The sequence below is a fragment of the Crinia signifera genome, chromosome 1 (assembly GCF_055691185.1).
Source record: "Crinia signifera chromosome 1, ASM5569118v1, whole genome shotgun sequence".
Lineage (NCBI taxonomy): Eukaryota > Metazoa > Chordata > Amphibia > Anura > Myobatrachidae > Crinia > Crinia signifera.
This window is the reverse complement of record NC_139217.1, coordinates 323,368,165-323,393,719: the sequence shown is the minus strand read 5'-3', so window position 1 is coordinate 323,393,719 and position 25,555 is coordinate 323,368,165. Positions and strand designations below refer to the sequence as shown.

Below are 25,555 nucleotides of genomic sequence, written 5' to 3'. Positions count from 1 at the left end.
TTTTTACTTCAAGGATGATGTATTGGTGCCTAGTATATAGCCACTGTGTTATTGCCATATGAAAATGGGTTCTTAATTTGGCATGGAAGAATGCTGTCTGGAAGTCGGCACCGGGCAGACAGTCATATTTTTTTCCTGCCAGAGTGGACATCTGACTAAACTAATTGAAGACACATGGGTGTATTTATGTAGAGTGGGATGGGTCAGTGCAGTGAGGGAGCCAATGTTCTTTTTCTTATGTATACACACACAGCATGGAGTTTCTCTGTGCCGCTTACTGTTACTGTTCATCGGTTTCTGAAACGACATAGCTGCTTTTGGATCATCCTTTCTCTGACAGGTAATAAGTATAGATCCCCAAAATGTTTAGTCAGAATTAGAAAAATGCCTGTTTATTATTGGATGCTGACAGAATGCTGTTCATGCTCTCAGTAACCTCGACATGGTAACAGTCCCTATCATTTGTAAGCAGATCTGCTACTGTCCTATGTTAGTAGTACATGTGTATGACAGGCATTTTACTACACTAATTGCAGTTTATAAATACAACAGGGGCTTTGCATAGCAATGAGGTTTTTTTATTTATTTTTTTGCTTCCATAAACTATGTTGAAGTGTTACACAGAATGTTTTTTTTATTTTATTTTATATCTTGTAAGATAAAGATACGTTTGATTTTCTAATTTTCTCAACCAGTTTTATGTCTGCTGAAGATGTATATTTTATGCCATGTGAACAAAAAGCGAAGTCAATTATTTTAGTTTTATTATCAGCAACTATTGTTGGGAGTAGAATTTGTTCAGATGTAAGGTTTAGAGCATGTATGTCGGGCCTGGCTTATGCCTTTCAGCATTTACCAGAACTATAGCTATATGGGTTACAGTGCAGTACAGGAGCGGCAGTCCAGAGTGTACTTTGCAAATCGCCTCAATTGTTTGGGTCTCCTGTCATGCAGTTTTGTGGCTAATAGGCTAAATTTACTAAGATGGGAGTTCTGTTTCAGATGTGATGTTGCTATGGGCAACCAATCAGATAATGGGCCAGATTCTCTAAGCTTCAAAAGTGATAAAATGGAGAGTGATAAAATGGAGAGTGATAAACAGCCAGCCAATCAGCTCCTGCCTGACATTTTTCAAACACAGTCTGTGACATGGCAGGTAGGAGCTGATTGGCTGACTGTTTATCACTCTCCATTTTATCACTTTTGAAGCTTAGAGAATCTGACCCACTATCTTTTATCTTCTAGAAGATGCTAAATAAATAAGAAGTAGTTTCTGATTGGTTGCAACATCCCATTTGAAATAGAACTGCAATCTTCGTAAATTTCCCGCTAATAACTCAAATTTCATTTAATATTTAGTAAAACGGTAACATTTAATAAAACAGATAGAAACCATATCACTTTCGACATTGGTAATATTTCTGAATTACTAGAAAGGGACAATATTTTCTTGATAGTATTTAGGATGTTCATTATTTATTTTCTAAGAAATGGCACTATTCTTTTTATTTATTTTTGGGTCCAACACTTTTAATGGACTTTAAACTGTGGGAGGAGGAGGTTAGGATTAAAGAACAAAATATAAGAAAGCGCTTGGATTTGAGGGATAGAATTTAAAACAGTCTATGTTAGCAATTATAACATATAGATACAGACAAAAATTAAATATTAAAAATAATTTAATAATCGATCACAAAGGTACCGGCCAATACCAAACAATGACAATAGAAAATAGAAAAATACACAATAAAAATCAGGATTACCCTGAGAAAAGATAAAAAATATATATATAAAAAAAATTGTTGTAGGTGAAAAATAACCCAATATACCTTTGAACAAAGCATGAAAAAATCCACTTAAGCCAGCCTCATGACTGTGGAAGATTATAAATAGTCCAATGTTGTCAATGGTTAAATATTAACAGTCCTGTATTAGTGGTGTTAGTTTGCAATTTTAGTATAGTTACCACATTCCTCTTTTAGTGGGCTGGAAGACGTCAGGGAGATACTGCTAGTATCGGTCCACAGAAAAGCACTCGAGTGTATGAAATGGAGACGCAGCACAATTGCGGTAAAGCGCTCCAATGAGCCGGCCGGCGGTACCTTTCAATTTAGCAGAATGGATTGCGAAGTGACGCGTTTCCCCGCTTCCTCATGTTAGCGGCTTTCTCAAAGATAAGGTGTGATTAGGATTAGGCTGTGGTAGGAGGAGGTTAGGGTTAGGCTGTGGGAGGAGGTTAGGGTTAGGCTGTGGGAGGAGGTTAGGGTTAGGCAGTGGGAGGAGGAGTTTAGGGTTAGGCTGTGGGACAGATTAGAGTTAAGGTAAAAATACTTACTGGGATCTGTCAAAATTCTTTACATTGGGATCCCATTGTCGTTCCTCTGATTGTCGGGATCATGACTGCTGGGATTTCGTACACAACCCCGATCCAGCTCTGCACCCATACACTGAAGGATTTTAACAAGTGCAGGATTATGACAATAACGGTAAAGTATGGGCCTATATATCAATACATTTGCAGCACTATCTAAGGAACTGGTAGTAAAATAGGTAAATAGCTGGATTTAGGTCTATATTTAGTCAGACTTGATATTTCATTGCAGGCTTATTGCTTTGCAAGGGCCATATGTGAAAAGATTGTTACGTTTCCTACTGAATGTTACTACATTACTTTCAACCCATGGAGTGCCTAGGGCATTTGTCAAAATTGGTGTGAAGATTGTCAAGCAAACCATTTAATTAAACCTTTTGAGTGCCAACGTTCGTTAAAAATGTTAGCGTTGCTCACAGCGATGCTGGCATTTTTAGCGGATATTTTGAGGATCGTTCACAGCAAAGTTGGCACTCAAAGGGTTAAAAGTGCAAAACGTGGCACAAGCTGTCTGCAGGAACCGGCTGGAAAATTGACTTTAAATGATACTATACTCTCAATGCTAATAAATCTTGTCAAAACATAATAAAAAGTTCACCTGGGGGTAGCACAGTTTTATGCAGCTGTACCAATTTGTGTGGTATTGTTGCTTCCTTGGAATGTATGATTTGAAATTAACATTTTATTAAACCTTTGTGCTTAGCTTTCTTTCTGTGCTGCTAAATTGGAATGGCAAGTGGGAACGAGGCTTGTCATTATTCTTCCTTAGGAAATGCATCATTTAAAATGTATTTATTTAGGAATAAAAAGCATCAACTTTAATTAAATGAGTTTTCATCTTCAATTTAATGGTTGAGTTAAATGTATCTTACAGTGCACTGATGATCATTGAAGTAGGCTGTATGAAGGAAACAGTGTGATTAATTTCAACATAAACATGTGCATGGTATGGTAGGTATGTTATGTGCACACTAGATTGATTCATTTGGTATGGGATAATGTCCAAAAAAGTTAGAACATTTTAGTCCTACTAATAAAAATATACAGAGTTAATATGACAAGCATACAAATAAGTAAAATAACATGGTCACAACATGTACTTGCCTTCATCCAAGTCATATCTTTCCAAGAAAGATTTATAGATTTACCTAATGACTGGGACATTTTCCACAGTATTCTTCAGCGGGAGATATTCAGACTGTTAAATGTTTCTCCTGCTGTGCGATGCTAAGTGTTGTATTATCGCCTCCATGTACAGTATAGCAAGGAATTTCCTTTTCATTTGTGAAACTTGTCTTTGATCCAACTTTACAACCCTTCGTATCATTTATCATTAAAGGAATATATCATTGAAGAAATGCTTCTGCTGTTAAATATAGAGCACTTTGATGTCCAGCTCCAGATTACTTTTTACCGCCTATTATTCAGTTGGAATCATTGTTCCTACAAGTCCTCTGTGGATCTAGAAGAAACTTGCACAGCACCTAGCTTTCATTTTAGTACACATGAATCAGTGACAAAATGAAGATCATGGGGCACAAAAGTACCTTGCAAGTCATTTTTTGTCTACTAACCAGGGGTGGATTTAACCCAGTAAGATCCAGTAAACCAGTTGGAGTCCTTGCTGCACTGACTTCACTGGAAGTGGTTTTTCAGTAAAGCACTACCTGCTAAGCACACAGATCAGAGATTTTCTTCCCTTCTTTAGACCTCCATTAACAGAGTGCTTCTGATAGGTAGCCACTACACTGTCTTTCCGAGAGCCCTACTTGTCGTCCCTATATGTCAGTGTTTGTGCGCATACACCTGCCATTTTCATCTCCAGAATGCAACTTGCATGGGCCTGTAGATAAAATGTACTTTTTTAGTGTCCATGTCAACTGTGTCGACATCCGGGATAAAAAAAGCGAAAAACCACATGTTGACCTTTTGACTGTTGACCTTGCCCATGTCAACCTAATGCTTGTGTTGACCTAATTCCCTGTTGACCCAACCCCCCTTTAGATATGTCGACCTTGATGCATGTTAATCTTCAGTGGTCGAACTAATCCATGTTGACCTTCCTCTTGTTGACCCTGTGACCCATAACCCTCAGGTACCTGGTACTCTGTTTTTGCTTTACTCCAACCTAAGAATAAGGCCCACTGTTCTGAAACTAAATTGTTTAATAAATTATACTAACAGAGACAGTTGCATATTTACGTTTGTATAGTTAAAGACCTACAGTTGTACGTTAGCACATGTACACATGTCTTTATTAAGTTCATGAGTACAAAATTGTTCAAGCTACCCACTCTTATGTACATATCACCCCTCGATCCAGGCAAAGCATGCCTACACGTTGCCGAAGTTATGACCACTTCCTCATAGATTGCATGCCATGTGAAGTCTAAAGGCCGCCATACAATGAGCAATTTGGGCTCTTTTTCTGCAATTGCAGCAATCAGTCGCAGGAAAGGAACCCAAATTGCAGTTGAATGACAGCAGGTACGGTGCGATGCAAAGTCCCGTGCACATCACACTGGACATACCCTGCGAGTTGCATCGGCTGCACAAGCAATCTCTGAGCTGGGCAGGCTTCGCCGGGATTCACAAAAGGTCCCGGGCGGCTCCGAGGAGAGAAGTCACCTCAGTATATGGGCAACTTAAGGGGCATCAGTAAGCAGTGAGATTTTGCTTGTCATATTTAAAAGAACATAATAAATCTACAGCATTTAGGTTCTGACTCTCATACCGAACTCAGAAGCTAAGTAGTGTTTGGCCGGGCCAGTACCCGTAGGGGTGACCGACGGGGAATACCCGGAACTGTTATACACCGGATTGCAGAAAAACACTTGGCCAAGGGAGCTATCTACCCTTTAACACTCTGTTCTCTCTCCTTCTATTAAGAACCCAGTCAAGTCAGTCCGCCTTATCTATCCACATTGATCCTTCCGAAGGGGGATAGTGTTATGCGTCAAGTACACCCCAATTCGACATATTGTTTGTGAGTGGCCATTTTGCCTGGTACATTGAATCCATTACAGGATTCCCCAGTATTTTCTCATGCCAGTGTACTTAAACATTATTCGCCACCAAATGTTCAAATACTGATCTTTATTCTTGTTATGCATCATGTTTAGAGTTCATATTTGAACTGTTATTTCATACGTACTGATATTTTAGTAGTAGTTTTTCATTAAAAGTTAAATTTTAAATACTTTCCATTCATTATCATTTTAAAAAGTGTGCCCCAAAAACCACAGGGGCTCGCTGCCACTGACAGCGATTTTTATCCCCCCAGCGAATGCTGCAGGGAGCCAGGGGGAACGTCACAAGGCAGGAAGATGGAAGCCTCCCTGCTTGTGCTGGAGGCTGTGTGGGAGAGAAGGAGGGCTGGCAGGAACACAGGGTCAGGTAGTCCAGTGCTGGCAGACATGGGGGTCCCTACGGTGTATGTGAGATCCCGCTGGTCTCACATGTGCTGCAGGGACCCCCTACCCACCAGCGCTAGCCGACCTGACCCTGTGCTGCCTGTGTCCCTGCCAGGGGTCCCTGCAGCAGAACAGTGGCCGGAGAGGAGACAGGGCAGGCAGGGAGGTGCGGGGAGCGCTGCACTGGTCCTGCTCCATATGTAATGAGCTTGACCAGTGTGCAGTGAATATCTAATGAGCAGCTCTCCGCCCCTTGCTGGCATAATGTGTAAAAAAAAATATATATATATATATATATATATATATATATATATTCATGTGCTTGCAGCACAGGAATTAAAATAGCATGCCCCTTCACAGAATAAAATTTCAGATTGTTTTTTAAACCTAAAAAAACCCACTTTATTTTAAAAGAACACATTCCAGTTCACCTTAAAAAGATAGCGAATGCAAAACGGTGAATCATGGTGAAAGTCATGGTGAAAACAGTTCTCATCCTAGCATTGAATACACTCTCGGCGAATCACAATAAAAACCCCATTGAAATACACCAGTGAATTGCAGCGAGCATGAAACAGAGGCTGGCATTCACTGTTCGCTTTCGGTGGACAGTGAACATAGAATAGGGTGAATAAGATTTTCAGTGAAAAAGATTCAACGCAAGAAGTGAAAACAGCCCGATTCGCCGTAAAAAAAACAGTGAATCGGGAGCATTTAATACTGCCCATAGACTGTACCTGGCTCACTAATGTGGCAGATTTTACAGTGGAGGCCTGAAGCCCAAATGTCAAATTTGCCTCTGAATTCATAACTTGCATTGGTCTGCCTTTCATGCTTCCATGTTTTCATAACTACTGGGTGAAACTTTCATTACCAAGACATTCATTTGTGCTTACTTGCAAACTAATTATATGCTGAGACGTGTATAGTTTTATATTTGTAAGTCTTATAATAGGAACTTGTAAGTTCCTTATAATAATCCATACAGTCAGTTGCATCCACTATGTTCATGCTGTATTCAATGTATGCATTGATTTAATGACATTAATTAACATATTAAAAACTTTTTTGTATCGACTTGTTTACTTTGACGTTATATACTTGGATTTGGTCAACTGCTGAGTGTTTTGCTATTTAGGAACACCTTCTATATATCCTGATAATACTGCCTTGGTCAAGATCTTGGCAACTATAGGGAATCCTAGTACAACAAAATAACTCATTGCAGTTATTGTCTTCTATAATACCAGTTTTTCCTTCAATGTATTGAGTGGATGATGACACGAAGGGTCCATAGTTTTTTATCCACAATTTCTCTTTCTGCTTTCACCATACGTACTAAGGTATATACTGGGACAAGGTACTGAAATGAATATGGTTTCCTTTCAGCAGCTGTTAAATGAACTAGCTCATTCTAGAGTATGTGAGCCAGCCAGTTTGTCTAGGTCCATTTCATGACTGTTCATTGGACAGGAGTCAGAGATTGGGCTTGCCTGAAGAAATTACAGTCCTTAATACCGCCATGAGTTAAACGGATTTAGTTTGGCAGAAACTACAAAAACAAACATGCATTAAAAAGGTTAAAGGATAGAGTGATCTCAAATTTGGCTCAGCCAGAAAGGAAATGCTTAATAACTTACATAGGGCTGCAAAGTTCAGGCTTTGACCCCGGCTAATAATTTTGTATTATCTGTACAGCAATGTGAGAAACTAGTCTTTTTAATTATCTTTGAAATGTTTTCATGTCTGACAGAGACAAATTACACATGTTCTGTTTTCCACTTGTAATTTACATTGCACTGAAAGCACGTATTAAAATATTTACATTTAACGTCCCAAAATTCACTATTTCTTCCTCAGAACATTTCTAGTTAAAAACAGGCCACAGGTGACCCTGTTGTAAAAACACAGTTAGGTCTATTTGGATTTTGGATAAGTTATATTGCATACAATTGAATCTATTAAAATCCAGCCATCCATCTATAGCACAGGATGTTAATGTTTCAGGAGTGTCCTGTTTTTCACACATTCCACATTCCATATATTCCAAAAACCAGAAGGCCTAATTCTACAGTATAGAAAATGTTATGATGTGAACACATGGTGAGATATTAAGATTTTCAGCTGCAATTGGTCCAGATTTGATTCCAATGCCTGCTCCCGTTTAGTGTAAATCGTAGAGAAAAATAGGCAAACTATGGGGTGTTCCGCCCACTCGCCAGTTTATCGGCAGGTCAGATTTAATGTCCTGCCTGCCAATCTGCGAAAACGGCCATGGATTGTCGAGATACGGCCGTTCTTGGCATAACGGGCCCGTTTTAAAGTCGGGCCTGTTCTGACCGAGGTGCCGCTTCAATGCCATTGGGAAAGACAGCATTGAATAGGTACCCACCGCTATTTTCCCCATCAGAAATAGTGGTGGGGATTGAATACCCCTTATAGTGTAGAAATCTGTACTATATAGTCAAAATTGAATGTGTTCACTGCTTCGAGCGATTTGATCCCGATCTAATCGAACAAGAATCGCACCGTGTGTACATACCTTTATTATTGCTATAATGCCAGAGATGTCACAAATAAACAACCTCTGCCACTATAGTTCTCTTTGTGCAAGTAAGATGGGGCTATTTACTAAGTTCTGAAAGCCTTAGGGGCCGATTGAGACCGGTTCGTACAGCTCCGAATTCGGACCCTTCCCTGATATTCGGGGTCTGCACATGCGACCATCAAATAATTTATCCTCCGTTCGAGGGGATATGTAAGCGTACACGTCCCCTCGCATACAAATGCAGGGATTCACGCGGCAGGGGGAGGGTGTTCAGGCAGGCGGCGGCATTTACCTGTTCACTAGGCTGTGATCATATGCAGCCCAGCGAATAGGTCTGAATCAGGCCTTTAGTTCCTTAGTGGACTATTTATCAAAGAAGAGAGAGAGATAAAATTGTGAGACACAAAATACCCGCCAATTGGCTTCTATAATTTGCAGGTTGTATTTGAAAAATGATAGTTACAAACTGATTGGTTGGTATTTAATCTATCACAATTGATCTCTCTGCAAGCTTTGATAAATTCCTAAGGGTTTTTTCAGATTTATTCACTGACTAGTTAAAAGCCTGTCAAAATGGTGGCTTATGCAATGTACTTTCGGTACTTGTTTCCTAGAACGGCCACACCGATTTTGATCGGGTCGGAAAAATCGCGTTGATCGCATCGCATGTGACCAAATCGCATGGGATGCGACCGACGCGATGGACCCAATTTTTACATTGAATCAAATGTGAACAGGGTCCCTGGGACCCTATTTTACATGGGATTCAATGTAAAATTGTCCCCAGACCCCAATTTTAACCCCCCTGATGGCTCAAATGGCCCCATTGTGAACGGCACCCCACGATTGACGCCAACCCGAAGCGTGGCGAGCGTAGCGAGCCCGCGAGGGGCGGCGGTACGCGTCCTCCGACCTTTACATAGCCCTACTATACACGTCGGCGTGGAGTAGAGAATATAAAGTGTGGCGAGCCACCGAGCCCGAAGCATGGCGAGTGCAGCGAGCCCCGCGAGGGGACGCACAATACTTCACAGGTATACGCGTCCCCCCGCGGGCTCGCCACACTTTATATTCTCCACGCCGGCGTGGATAGTAGGGGTATGAAAAGGTCGGAGGACGCGTACCGCCGCCCCTCGCGGGCTCGCTACGCTTCGGGTTGGCGTTAATCGTGGGGTGCCGCTCACAATGGGGGGAGCATTAATTTATAGGCATGACGGGGGCATATACAATGAGAAATGGGCCATATTGGCCCATTTCCCATTGTTAGCTATGTAAAATGTGCTTAATCTCGTCCATCGCATCTTGTGCCATTATAATGGCAAAAGACCGACGCGATGAACGCGATTACAATGTTAAAAATATTTCAACATTGAACCCTATGGCAAAATCGGGTCCATCGCATCGGTCGCGGTACTTGTTTCCTAGAACGGCCACAATCGGGAGTAATCGTGTACCTTAACTTAAGGTACACGATTAACGCGATGGACCTGATTTCCTTTGAAATCAGGTCCATTTTGCCGGCAAAGGCAAAATCGCATTGATCGCGTCGGTCACTTGCATTAACATGGCACTCGACCGACGCTATCAACGCGATTTTGCCTTTGCCGGCCAAATGGACCTGATTTCAAAGGAAATCGGGTCCATCGCGTTAATCGTGTGCCTTAAGTTAAGGTACACGATTACTCCCGATTGTGGCCGTTCTAGGAAACAAGTACCGTTTTTTCTTTCACTTGGAGCTGTGACAGTTTTAAGCCCACAAATTCTCCACCTGTCTTCACAGCTCATTCTCTCCATATACATCAAGTTTTAAACTGACTATTGGAGAACTCTTCCTGTGCACTTGCTGGGTGTCTTGGAACATGTGACCTGCTGGGTGGTCTGGAAACTGTGACCGCTATTTGCAGCCACCCAATAAGCAGGGTTTTCCCCAAAAAAATGTAACGTGTAGGGGGGGGGGGGGGGAGGGTCAAATGTTCTGCCCAGCAAACCTTTGCCCAGTTGATACCAGGCACATCATCTTGCAATAGTTAATATGAATGAGGTACATTATTTTCATTATTAGTGGCAGTTGGTGGCTCTTAGCAGGGAGCACATGGAAAACAAGTCAACTTTTACTGTGTATGTCATATACTCAGTTTTTACGATTATATAGTTAATACTTTCAATGTCTACAGAGATCTGTCTACCGGAGTTTACACAATAGCAGACTCTTTTATTCCCATATGTCACTTTCCTCTATGAACAAGATCAGTAAGATGCTTCATGTGCTATTTCAACAGCTTGTGTAAATAGTGAACCACTGAATAACCAGATTAGAATGTTAGATAAATATATTAGCAACTTCCTCAAAAAATGAAATATAAGTATATGCAGAAAACGCATATTAGTTGTAGGCAGTAGTGAAATGAATCATGCAAGCATTAGAAACAATAGCAAGACTACATATACTGTATGCATGTGTATTTTGTCCTTTTGCCAAGAGAATGAGTTTGACAGCGATATCCATTTAGCATCAATGAGTATAAGTAGATTGCCCGAGTGGGAGACATAAAATCATACAGAGGTGTCTATGCATAAGAGATGTTTCTTTCTATATGTTATTATCGTTCTTGAAAGGGGTAAATGGGGAGAAAACAAGCTCTGACTGTATATGAATGACTTGAGGGATTTGTGGATTTATTTATTCTGAGGTAATATCTCTGTGCACTTAGACTGTACTTGGTAATACTGTATTAGTTATGTGGCCTTTAGGCCCAATAACGTACTATTAATCTTCTCTGTGACCAGCCACTGTCTGTGCATTGCAGTAATGTCTGCATATTCTCCTTAGGTATTATTGTGGAAACTGTTTGTACACTATTCAAACTACCATGAAATCAGAAGCCAAACATTAGCTGTACATTGAGAGCCCAGGGAATAATGCCACATAATGCAATAAGGAAAGTCCTGCTGCATAACAATTTCAAACAGTGTATTCCAATAGAAGGATAGAAAAGACCTAATATTGGTTTGTGTAGTAGTATTTATGGACCTGTTTCAGACCCGCTTGTTAGGCATAGTTGCCTACCTTCTGCATTCTGCAGGAGACTCCCTGAAACAGCAGCAATCTCCCTCTCTCCCTCATTAGTCTAGCAATCTCCCTCATGTCACCTAGCCCACATTACACTTACATTTTTGGGAATAAAAATGGAATGAGAGATAGATACATTTACATTGAATCATCAGCACCATTTCCCAGCACTTTACCAAGTATAGTAGCTCTTACTAACTGATTTGGGGCTCATCTACATTTGGATATGTCATTTTAAAAGATTCCTCTCAGATGTAGCAGTACGCACCCACGCTTCTAGGTGCCACGTTCACAATCTCTTTTCACTATCTCTCCATATATGGAACTAGACACGCCCTTTGGGTGGAGCATAACAATGGGGCGCAGTCGAAAATTCTACTACCAACTATAATCTCCCTGAAACTAGTTTTCAAAAGTAGGCAAGTATGTTGTTAGGCAGCATACAGTATATTTGCTGCCTTCTGAGCGGGTAATTGCCGCCAGACAAACGCCTTCATAGTTCACTGTGTACATTTGCAGCAAATACTATTTTTATTTGAAATTGCAGGAGTCTATTTAGGTATAATCGCATCTTTGGAGCTATCTTTTTACTATTGTTGGGACTGTTAGCATTTTTAAATAACTGTTCTCTGCTATGCATCAAAAAAACTTCTCAGGTACACCAATTGTGCTAACTTTCTGTTCCTGCGAAGTCCCCGCCAGCAGTTGTTTCAGACAAACAAAAAGACTGTTCTCTGTGAATGTGTGTACTGGTGCAGTGCATACTTTAGGTTGCGCATGATATTAATGACTTTTTGCTTGCAAAATAGGTCCCCTAGATTTAGTCCCTTCAGTCTGTTCATGTAGTGTTCACCATGAGCTGGCTTGATGGAAATGTTACATTACCCTGGTTTGACAAATTCATTAGTTTAATGTACTTTAAATAGGCCCAAGATAAACGAATCTGACTCTAGATGATTTGTTTGCTATTATATTTATTAATTTGGGGTGGGGTAACTCAGGGTTGCGTAGGTTCAGTAATTCTTGCCTTCTAAGTGCTTTTATTTATGAGGTGGCAGGTTTTCTCTGCTAGCACTTTATGTAACGGAGTTTTAGCACTGCTGCAAATCAACATATGGACTTAAATAGACATACTTTAAATATACTGTGTTTTATTAACATCAGAAACAGATGTTTGGTATATTGCAGTTTTGGTCTCACTTACATTTCGTTTCTAAGTCGGAACTGAAACCAGCCTAATTAAGGATATTGTATTGACACCATATGTAATATATTCTTATATATACATTAATTATAATACTATAGTATAAATTTTTACTAGCTTCTATTTTATACATACAGCTCTTGTATATCTGTATATAGCTCAGCCTTTAGCAGTCAATGTTTTGCTAATGAGGTAATTCTGTCCTATATATACATTGATAATGTTGTCTACTGCAGCATTCTTTCAGTCTTAAAAGTTCACTCCTTAACATGTATTTCTGATTTGCATACCTTACTGGTATTATTTAGGTCATTGATAACCAAGATCCGTACTTATACATCTGTACAGAGCCATTTATATGTATAGGCAAACTGACAGTTACCTAAGGGCCAGCAATTTGAGGGGCGTACGAGCAATTTGAGGGGCGGTGGTTACTGTCACAAACTCTTGGGTGGATTGAGGATGCAACCATTACTTTAGGTTTTGGCAGAGACCAGTACCGATGTGCATAGTATAAAATGCCAGTGGTGTTCTCCAGGCACCTTCACAAGCAATTTAGGTCTTCACTGCGTCCTACACGCGAGTTACGGCCCTCGGTTCCCAAGTACGGAGCTGGTATCAGGGTCGGTGCATGGTTTTTGACAGCCCTGGCAAAACTTGAGCTTAATGCTCACTCCAACACCTACACACCAATACCGACTTAACAGAACCTCAGGTGAAAGTATAGATTTGGGGTCTTACAAGTTCTGTTTGCATTAATGTCCTTTGCATTAAGTTCAACAAGGATGTCTCTCAGAGTCATCCTTAATTTTTTCAAAGTCAGACTAAGGGGTCCCCACACAGATTATGGAGCCCCTAGGCAGCTGCCTTAAGCTTCACAATGGTAGAGCCGATTCTGGCTGATATACACTTGAGCTGGTATAGTGATTTGCAGTGAGATGTTCAACACAGAGACGACTGATGTAGGCAGGGTCGGAGCTGAACAGGTAGCTCAGGAACAGGTCCTCATTCAGGTTCAAACACTAGGATAGCAGAAACCAGGAATGGAGCACAGGAAGGATAGAAATCAGGAACAGTGTACACTGGAAGTGCGCTGGGTGCACTGAATAAGGTTAATGAGCCTATATGTGGCACTGTTCAGTGCTCCGAGACTATATTTTATATGGAAAAGATTCAAATCTCACTCCAAACATGACATCACAATTGGCATGTTTGGGACCCCAATGCTGACAGACCAGGTAAGTGACCTGACGCCCTGTGACTGTCACACATCAGAGCTACCTGCCTCACAGCCTACAGCCAGACTGTCACTGAATGGCTTTGAGCATGCTGATTGGTGGATGGCTGGAGTTATTTACCAATCACAGTGCTGACAGCCATTCACTGTCAGCACTGTGGTGTGGTGTAATTTTGCATGGCATGTTATTATTATTTTTGTTTAATTGGTTTCTGTGAATGGACCCCAGTACATTGCTTTTCCCAGGGCATACAGTGCTGTTATTCCAGCCCTGCATCTGTAGGGGATATTATGACTTCTATGGTTATGTTATGACATGTTTCAGTATCAGATTGCACAATTTAGCACACCCAAATGGCTACAAGAACATCATTGCTCTTTATGTCGTCTCATAAATATTTAGTGAAAATAATTATTTCAGGAGGATGTACATGCTTTTCAGTGTTGGCAGTGAAGCAAAACATTGCTCTATACATTTTCCACCACCAGCGCGACAAGTAGATGTTCTTTTGCAGTTTGAGGAGATTTAGCTTGTTTAAACAGGCACTTTTGTTTCAAGGGAAGCATTGCTATTTATAATCCAGTGATTAAATAAAAGATTCAGAAACCGGTGCATGCTGCGGAGTAATGCTTCTGATACATACAAGATTATTTTACGGTAACTTTATCTTTTAAAAGTATCTGCAGACATACAAGCAAAACCCCATATTTGTCTTAATTTGCTAATAGGCTTAGTTTTGACAAGGTGCAGCCAGAGCCTAAAGGGGTGTACACAGGGGCTTGGGCTGGGCGATTTGGACTAAGCGATTTGGCTTAGTCAAAATCAAGATGAAGCTGCCGGAGATACTGCTGCGATCCCCAGCTGCTAGCCCGTGTGTACAGCCAAATACAGTGTGCGGCAGCTAGTCATAATTGAATTGCCTGCACAGTCTATATGGCTGGGTGATAGCGATGCCACGGATCGTGCATTGCTATCGTGTACACATGGGACGATTCCGACTAACCTTCTATATAGTCAAAATCGCCTGCCCAAATCGTCCTGTGCGTACACCCCTTAAGAATCTATTAATCAGTTGCAGCAAGTGACATAAGTTATTTGGCCAAAAGTGTGTGGATGCAATTGAATAGCACTCCCATATAATCATCATACTATTTAAAAAGTACAACAGATTTCAAGTTGTGTGATCCATGTTGGAAATTGAATAGGAGGCCAAGCCAGCAGCCCAGGGATTGCTTTTGTAGGACCTTGTGTGAAGGAAAGAAGCCCTGGCAGACAGCGCTCATCTGCTGTTCTAATTTATTGCTGGTGGGCAGTGTGAAGCCTAGAGCAGTGGAAAGTTCTTGTAGGAGTGGGTAATTGCTAGATGGTTTATACAGGGTACCAACTCATATGATGGTAGAAGCTGGACTCCAGTTTTGAGCTCAAAAGGTTACTGTATAAACAGTACAATGAGTTTGTTACTCACCTCATTCCAAACCCATGCGCAGTTATAAATAGTTGCAGCTATAACAGCCTACACTCTTCTAAGGAAACTTTTCACCAGAATTTAAAACATGTCTGCAGGTATTTTCATTATATCAGTCACAAGACGTTCACTGAGCTCATGAACTGATGTTGGTGAGAAGGCCTGCCTTGCAGTCAGTGATCCAATTGATTTCAAAAGGCTAGTTGACCTGTTGGGGCTATTCAATAAGAAACCATATTAAATGTCAATGTTAACCAGTGGCGGGTCCAGAGGAGGTGCTGAAGCATAGTTTAAAATTCAAATAGGGAAGCTGCACCAACTGCCATTCCAAACGGACTCATTGATAGTTGGTGGGGCTCCCCTATTTGGATTTTGGACTGTGCTGCAGGAACTTATCCAAGACTCATTGGGTTAACATGTGTTAGTAAGTCATTTTCTGTGTGAAGCAAAAGGGCTGCAATTGAATAGCCCTGGGTGTTAATGCCTGGAGCTACCACCCTTTCCTGGCATGTTCAATTGCGGCATCTAATGAAACCAGCATTAACATCTGATAGGATATATATTGTAATAGATCTTTTTCCAGTATTTTTGTAAAATTCTCAGTTTTACTATCTAACTAGACACAGTTTTAGTTTAGATTATTAAACTTCATCAGATTTTGATTTCTATCATACATGCCGTATTTACAGTAATGGGGGAATCTTTACTTAGATATTCTCTGGCTAAGGGGGGTATTCAATGTGGGGTCACAGCTGTTGAACTGAAAAGGGGGCTGCGGCCGGGAGCTCGTCACTTCCCGGCCATTCTCAGCAGAACGAGCCCGACTGCTTGTGAAGTCCCCTGTTCAATGCTGTCATTGAACGAGAACAGACACTGTCATTGAACGAGAACGAGACAGACACTGTTCATTGAATAGGGCCCCGCAGCCATCTCCCAGTTAGGAGATGGCTGTGGGTGATTGAATACCCCCCTAAAAGTCAGAGACGTAAAACAAAAATTGGACCTTCAGAACGAGTTCATAACTAATTGAAATCCCTCATTGTACAATGCATATACAATGCATAGATAGGAAGGCCCCACTCTTGGCATCCTCACAAAGATTGCATGTTTACTACCAAGTAGTAAAAAATAATCATCTTTATTGTTGACACATAGAAAAATGTATCATGTTGACCATTTTAAGCCTGGTCTATACACAGTAAACAAGCTTGGTAAGCCGAGTTTGGTATTCCGAAACAACTGTGTTGCAAATGTCAGTGATTCGCAACTGTGAAAGGTAACATTTTACTATATATGATAGGCAACTATTTCTACCATACACAGGTAGGATGACCAAACAATAAAACAGAATGCATTGAATTTACTGTAGCAATTACATGGAGTAAATAATCATATGGCTCCAACCCTGTAAGATGTGACTACCTTGACGTACTTGCCAAAACCACTATGCAATCAGTTGCCAGGAATAGTGAGGCTATAGGAGGGGGGAAGAAAGGCCAAATTTCAATGAATGGACTTGATTCAGTAAGCTAAGTAGCCGGTTTCTCTCACAGCCAAAGTAATCAGCTTGGCAGTTGAATCAAAATGTACACTAGGCTCATTGTCTAAGGAGCACCAAAGGTTGGGTTTTCTTAGAAGGTCAAAAAAGTTAATTTTTACGGAGAAAATATTAGAACAAACTGCAATAAAGTAAGTTTTATTTTGGAGGATGTAAGTTACTACTGAAGGTTGCTTACCTATCCACAAAAAATATATTTCTTTTTCATTGGTGGTGGTGTAATTTTGCTTCATTACTCTGAGCGCTGCAGCCTTCACTTTATAAAAAAGTAGTAAAACTCCCATGTTCTCTCTTTCTCTCCGTATATACATATTGATGACGGTGAGTACAACAAGCAGTAACAACATGTCTGTAAACAGCAGAATTAGGGTCTGGTGATTATCCTTTCATCACCAGAGGACAGACAGGGAGAGGGGGTAAAGTAGCTGATAACCATGGTGTTTCAATATTTACCCTTGGCAATAGCAATGGAAGGTCAGAAGGTCAGCCTTCCACACCTGATTGGAGAATGAGACAGACACATAAATATAAATGTCATGTACTTAGCTGAAGCAGTGATTGGCTGTTTCATGACCTACGCTACAGTTTACAATATTTGAATGTTTTGATTTAGTAACATCTGGATAACGTAACAAATTAGTGGTTTATATGTGTTGGAAGGTAATTGTACTAAAACATTACTTATTTCACAAACACAACATGTTAAAGCTTTTCTTATAAAATAAGTCAAATTCTATGTCAAAGATATGTTTTCTATAAAATGTATTGGTAGCATTAGGATGATGTAACTAACACAGTCCATTTTTCAATTCTGTGAATGTACATGAGAACAATCTAATAAATTATCAGGAAACATGGATGTACAGTACTCTTTATTTTTTTATTTATTTACTCCCTATTCCAGTATAAAAAAGGAAAAAAATAACCCCAACAGTGCTCATGGTATGCACATATAAAGACTATGCTCAGCAGAGACCGATTCATATTTATGCAGCCACTGTTTTCTGTGCCCCCATAAAAGTGGAGAGAGAAAGGAAAAACATGTTTTTATCACAAACGTAAGCTGCAGTTGTTGTTTTGACAGAGCTACTGGGGCACTTTATCATATATGCCTACTTTTAATTTCACCTCTCCGGGAGAAGCCCAGAGAGGCAACACATCGGGGGGGGGGGGGGGGGGGGGGGAGGGACAAGTCTGACAACAATTGGCCCCAAATTATGCACAATGCCGGGACAGGGGGGTGCGGGGATTTTGGCCAGCAAGCGGGAGGCTTGCCCACTTTCCCAGGGGGCTGGGAGGTGGAACCAATTTTTGGGAGCCTCCTGACCAGTTTGTTTTGGCCTTATGCAAAAATAACTGGATGAATTTGGATTGCTTTCTCACTATTCTATAAATTGGTGACCCTGTGCAATTTCTGAAATTATTGGAGCTAGACTTCCAGCACACAGCATTGCACTGAAAGTTGGGTTTCAATCACTCTTCTGCAGAATGCAGAAGTCTCCTGACGCCGCTCTGCACAGCTGGCATTGGCAGGTGCCTACGCCCTTTGGCTGGTGCTGATGCGCATGGTCTCTCTGAGTACACAGCTTCACTCTTTTGTACTTTTTTCTTGTTTTGTTTGTACTGCTTTTTTTGTACAATGTAATGGGCATTAAATAAATAAAATACATTAATTATAAGAAATTTAAGTGAATTCATGTAAAAATAGATTCCTTTACATTTCTAATCTGTGTTCTCCACATTGCTATCAGTATGGCCCATACACAAATGAGATCGCTTAGAAAATGCCCCTGAATAATTACGTTTGTAGGCCCCATGTGGATAAAAGGCTAATTAAAAGGGTAATTTAACAAACATTCATGAGGAATTGAACAGCATTTTTTTAAAATAAGGATCAAATACTGTGAATAGAAGGTACAAAATACACTTCTCTGAATGCCAAGAGCGTTTAATTAAATGCATAGATGCAATTAGCTGGGCCGGTCTCTTGTGGAAGCGTCATGTTAGCACTATGGCGATGAGACAGCTGCATACATTGCTATTTCAAAGAAGTGGGAATGAATGAAACGACCTTTGCTGAAGTTTTCTGAGAAGTGAAGATTTATGCCAGGGGATTGTCAATGTTGTTCTAATACTAAAGGGTCAAGCAGATAAAGATAAAACGACTTGTGCAGTGCTGCCACTGGTGGGATGATTTGTCTTTGAAGGACAACCTGATAACATGTTTAAAGTGTGTTTATGTACAATGGAAAGTAGCACTGAACGTATTGGGTAGGTTTACCAGAGCAGTCAGACACATACTGTGTGAAATATTTTCGGTGCATGACTGTTGTAGAGGCCTGGGCATGAAAGGTACTAAACTTGCCCTGTCTTTGAGGTGCATAACAGTTTTGTTTAGTGGAAAATTATATCAGAAATTGTTCAATAAGTATTGTGATATTTATTTAAACATCTATCACTCATTCCAAGTATTTAAATTGAAAAAGTACATCAAAAGCCTTATAAGGAGCAATACAAATTAAATTGTTTTTGTTTTATTTTTAAAGTAAAACTTCATAAAAAATAAACTGTGAGACATAAAGCTTGCTCGACAGCCGTGGCCCTGTCCCGTTCTTGGTCTGCTTGACCGAGAGCACGCAGGCGGGATTCAATGTCCCATCTGCAGTGGGATGAGGAGGGGGCGTAGCCACGAGTTGCGGCCAGGAAGAGGCGAGCTGCAGCCGGCAGCTCGTCACTTCCCAGGCCGTTCATGACAGAATGAGCCTGACTGCTTGTGAAGTCGGGCATGTTCTGCCAAGCTCCCCTGTTCAATGCTTTCGGGGAAGACAGCATTGAATAGGGCCCGGCGGCCATCTCCCCCTCAGGAGATGGTCGCCGGTGATTGAATACCACCCCAAGTCTCTCAAATGTATTTTATTTTTTTATATAAAAAAGTATTAATATTGTATATAATAATTAATACTATCTTATAATTGTATTTGCTTTTTGAATGAACAGCACTTCTGTGGTAAATTACCATTACCAGAAGCTATCGAAATAGCCCTGCTCATCGGCTATCGGGAATTAGGATTCCCGTGCCTCAGGCACATGGAACAGAATCCCCCAATTACCAGCCCTAAAGCTGGACACACACCTACTGATTTGTCTGTTCAATCTGTCTGGTGGGAACAAACATCTGGTATTGTATTGGAGCAAATGACAATCAAACATTTGCTTCCTAATGCTGGAAAAGAAACAAAAACATTTTTTTTGTATAGATTTTAAATTAGACGGATGTAACCTATATGTCTGCGTGACCATTGTCTGTTTTCCAGCGTTTGAGAGCAAACGATTGATTGTTACTTGTCCCATACAGTACCAGATCTTTTTTCCCCACCAGACAGATTGGACAGATAAATCTTTAGGTGTGTACCCAGCTTAAAGCTGCCTACACACGGTAAGCTATTTTAAACTATATGGTAATTTTCAACCAATTTGAACGACCAATCATTTAAAACGTTCCGAGTGTGGGCATGATAACGATCCAATGTGCTTAAGTGACGGACGTTCATGTAGCTGACTGATCCCTTCAACATTCAGAAAGATAAATGACCTGACATGCATGATTTGGCACATTGTTCCGTGTGTACTCATGATGAATAAAGCGCCAGTGATTTGTCAATGATTTGCAATTGATAAATGACAGATCTAATCCTCTGATCGTTAACATTATCGTTCCGTGTGACTGCATGATATTGTTTGGCCAAGAGTGTTCTGGGTGTTAAGGAAAATTGGCTTGTTCAGAAAATCTTACCATGTGTGGGCACCTTTTAGAGACCTGTTTTTCTTTCTGGAACTTATTCCGTATTCCATATTTTATCACCTGTAAATAGGTAATCTACCGCAAGGTAAAAACAGGTTATAATTACAAGTAAAAAGCCTTTTTTTTTGCCACGCAGTAAATTACTGCTAGCAATAGGATAGTGCCCAATTCAATATGAATGAACCCCATTAGCCATATATTACAAATGTTCATAGAAACATCATGGGGAAAACCCTATATAAACAAAAGAGTAAAATAAGCATTTTACTGTTATTAAATGAAATGCCAAATTAATGTATTCCACTTGTTATATTTAAACAAAGTTATATTTGTAGCTTTTAAGTTCCGTGTTCTAAAAGTCTTGGCCTGGAAAATAAATGGCAAATGATGTTATTTAAAAGTAACAAGTATGCTCCAATACACATCTATAAACAGAGATTTATGTCAGTTGCTTAAATGAAAACATAAATGTATACTATGTACTCATTATGTAGAAGTTACTTTCTATCGCCAATAGTCCATCGGGTTTTCAGATATACTGTAATGATTAAACCATTCGTCATTATTCAATAAAGGCTGCCTTGCATGCATAGATTGTTTTTAAGTTGTAGCCAGTAAATTCTTCTTGAAAACCTACCCATGGGTACACAAAATGTATTTTTAAACCACCACTTACAAGTATTTGCCTTGGTGCACAATGTGCCCATTGTAGTTATCTAGAGCAAGTACATTTTTCCTAAGTACTGTGCCATTACATTGTGAAAATAAACAGTTTTGTAGTTGGCCAAAGAAAGCAATCCTGAAATTGATTACAAATGTTTTTATGTAACAGTAGAACACTTCGGCCAGGCCAACGGCAAAGCCGAGCCTGAAAGCTCTATAGTTCTGCAGAAATAAGTGAATGCACAAAATGAAATTAGAATGTGAATAGACATATATTTAACAGGCTGGATTGGTTTTAATGAGCCCGAGCAAGCATTCCAATCCAGGTACTGGGCAGCAGCAGCTCATTATGCTCAGCATGAAATCTGCATTTAGTCAGATCCCTGTACAGCATTTTATACGAATGTAGATTAACTGCTATTATCATGCGTTCCGAGCTTTTTAGTCTGGGACATTACTACGAAATCCTGTGGAAAAGATATATCAAAGGTTTTAACCATAACCTCCAGTGTTAAGGGTCAGCTTTGCAACACAGTATTTACAGTGTGGGTGGTGTTAGGTTGCAGTAGTAATTAAGTGGCTTAAAAATAGGTATTTCATTGAAGGCAGTGCTGGGAGCAGCTCCATGACATCTTGCGCTGTTCCAGTTTCCAGTGCTTGATGGAAGTCATGTGCAGTTGTGGTCTGTTAGCACCAAGATCCTGCTGTTTGTGGTCACACACAGTCCTAGCTGATGCAGTGAGTGGTCCAAATAGTTAACTTGTAAGAGCAAGTACATGTTCCAAATGACCTGTAATATTTCAATGAACCCTTGGAGTGCCGAGTGAATTTGTCAACGTTGGTGTGAAAAGTGCCAAGAAAACATTATTATTCATCATAATGATTAGTAATGTTTACCTTAAATAGGAAATATAAAAAAATTTTACTCAACATTTTTTTGTTTGAATTTATATAACAAATGTGAGTGATGCTGGTATATTTAGCTGATATTTTGCAGAACTCACAGAAATGTTGACATGTTTTGCCCATCTCTCATTTGCACTCTGCATATTGTTATCACCTTATGGCCCGTATTCAATGCGGCCGGTGAGGGGGTTAAAAGGAAGGGATCACCAAAAACAAGGCCATCCAACCCCTGCACTGGTCGCTCACCCTATTCAATGTTCCGGGTGAACCCTTGCTGTCAGATGATGCTGAGGATTCTCCCAAACAGCGAGGCTCACGACTAATGCAGGGAGCCCACTGCATTTAGCCTGGAGCCTTGCTGATTTAGCGTCCGCAAGCGCTGTTTCCACGTTGCTGCAAAAACACAGCGACATGGAAACGGCGCGTGCAGGGGGTCAGTAGAATACTGACCGTGCGAGCTGTGACAGCGAGCAGTCAGCATTGCTCCCTGTCACAGCTTGCAAAAGTCATTGAATATACCCCCATGACTTTGATAGTGATCAGCTGATATTTTTTTCTATGGGAAAAAGTGATGCTGATAAATTCCTCAACCCCAGGGGTCCTGAGACTGCTTTATAACGTATATTTTACTGGGGTCTTCAGTTCATCTAACATTCATGGATGACTTATGTGGATCTGTGATGCACAGTGTAGTATACAGAACTATCTAATGGTCAGGAAAAACAGCAGGAGGTTACTATAGGTATGGTTTGTGTGAGTTTACATTTACTGTCCAAAAATATGCCAGCAACTTAATTGTCTGCTGGCAAGATAGATCCTAATGTGTGTGTGTGTCTTGTGTGTGTAGGTGTGGTAGAAAATCCAGATTACTGTTGCAGTGCGCTCTTTTTCTTACTATTACCTTTTTTTATCACTGTATTGTTCCCAACTGCAGAATATAGTAGTAATATATAAAAATAATACACATATGGACACAGCTTTATTATTGTTTATACAAGCATAAATGGAGCAACAGCATAGCAATGGACATGCAATACACTGATGACAAGGGTTCTTGCAGTTATCACATTTATGCATGTTCCTGCAGACTTTGGCTTCCCTAAAGATGTGTATACAATAGAGTCGATGACTATTAAACGATATGCACCATAATGTAATTTTCATGTTTATTGTGTGTACACTCGCTTCCGTGGGTTGTTAGTAATGTCCTCTGTCATCTGCACACCCAGCTCAATCTGAGAACGTCAGAGAAAGAATACTCCTGCGTGTGGCTGCTGAAGATATGTTTTGTAAAATTGTTCAGTGTGTATGCACTGTGTCGTTTGTCCAGGCAGTTCAGGGGAAACCATGAATGACATTCTATCATTTGCAGTGTCGTCTTAATGTGTATGCACCTTAAGTGTAAAAATTGGCTCTTGCATTTGTTTTGACTTGCAATGTGTCCAAAACATCTCTGGGGCCTACATTACCTACTCAAAGCTCATGACTGCCTATGCTGTTGGGAGAATCCAGTGTTTTCTCAGATCGCATCGATAAGGATAGAAACTTTCAACATCTAGCTAATTGTGCATGCTTTAGTAGAGGGAGATCCTGGCTGATTCACCCAGCTCACAGATATTTGGACAGTGTGGCAGGTAATTGCCATCTGTCAGGCTAGGCTGTCAGTGAAGAGTGCAGTAAGCAAGAGCCCACCAATGTGAAATTTTGTTCACTGTGTGTCATAATGTGAACTTTGGGTCACTGTGATGCATAATGTGAACTGGAGGCAATATGTGTCATAATGTGAACTTGGTCACTGCTTGGCATAATGTGATCTGGAGGAAAATTGTTGGCATAATGTGAACTGGGATGACTACACTGGGCATATTGTGAATTGGAGACACTGTGTGCTATAATGTGAATTGGGAGCACTAAAATATGGCATAATGTGAACTGTATGAACTGCGGCATAATGTGAACTGTGTGCACTATGTGACATTAGGCAGATCACCTCCTAACTGCCATGTTACAGGCTGTGTTTGAAAAAAGTCAGTAAGGAGCTGATTGGCTGGACGTTTATCTCTCTTTATCACCCTTGCATTTATCTCTTGTTAAGGCTGACTACATTTGCCCCATTATGTGAACTCAGGCATAAAATGTATTTGAGCATTGTATGGTGCATAACATGAACAAATGCTATAGAGAGGAATGTCACTCATTTCTTAATGTTGCTATGGGTTATGGGTCTAGTTGTAGCCTAGCTTAATGATCTGCTACTTTCTATGTACAGTACAGTAAATACTTTGTGTATTGACTGAGGACCATATCTTGTATATTGCAGGTGAACTTGATTTTCCAGATTTGAGTGAACCTTTGGCACAAGTGGATAACCATGACAGGCTTGTACCAACTCCTAAGGGTAAGTAAAACACATTTCTATAAAGTACTCGGGATTAATGGAGCAGGTGTAACACCATCTGATGTTTGTTGGTCATGCAGAATATATACAGCCATTCCTAATTAAAACACTGTTATATCTGATGGAACAGCAGTATTGCAGCAATTATTAAGAAATCCTCTGCCTGATGTAGATGTAATACAAATGGGACTGTACTGTGTATTAAAGCTGTCTTACTGTGTATTAAAGCTGTCTTAACAGATACTGTATACACTCTTTTTATACCAATGGTATACAATTTAAACACATCGGATAAATATACAAAAGTGTGTTTATTGCAAACAAATCGGTTAAAAGAATTATAATGAAGGTTAGTGTTCCTTCTAGGAACCAAATGAGGCAGGGCGCTGGAGGGGCGGACCGGGCACGGACGTCACTAGAGGGGGTGTGCCCGGTCCGCCGACGTCACTACAGGAGGCGTGTCCGGGCCGCCGCGTCACTACAGGAGGCGTGCCCGGGCCGCCGCATCACTACAGGAGGCGTGCCCGGGCCACCGCGTCACTACAGGAGGCGTGCCCGGGCCGCCGCGTCACTACAGGGGGCGTGCCCGGGCCGCCGCATCACCAAAGGAGGCGTGCCTGGGCCGCCGCATCGCTGAAGGGGGCTTGCCCGGCCATGACTACATCACTGAGCTGCCGGGACGTAGCCATGGCCGGGCAAGCCCCCTTCAGCGATGCGACGGCCCGGGCACTCCGGCGGGACAGACTGCAGGCTGATTTAGTGGGGCGCTGCTAGAGGGGCAGGGCGCATTTTGCCCTTTAAAAATCGGGCAGGGCGCAGCGCCCCGCTAAAACAGCCTAGCGGGAACACTAAAGGTGTCCATACACGGTGCTATGATCGCACGCGTAATGGGCTGGATCGCATCTCAGCGCATGTGTTT

The 25,555-nt window shown here is 40.9% G+C and overlaps 1 protein-coding gene across 1 annotated transcript in view; it reads left to right on the top strand.

Annotated features, from left to right (window-relative positions):
* The window catches only part of ROR2 (receptor tyrosine kinase like orphan receptor 2), a 160,117-nt gene that overhangs the window by 66,101 nt on the left and 68,461 nt on the right, over nucleotides 1-25,555 (top strand). Inside the window, exon 2 of the mRNA XM_083187744.1 lies at nucleotides 24,559-24,636. Coding sequence (XP_083043870.1) covers nucleotides 24,559-24,636 — 78 coding nt within the window. The remainder of the gene's footprint in view (nucleotides 1-24,558; nucleotides 24,637-25,555) is intronic.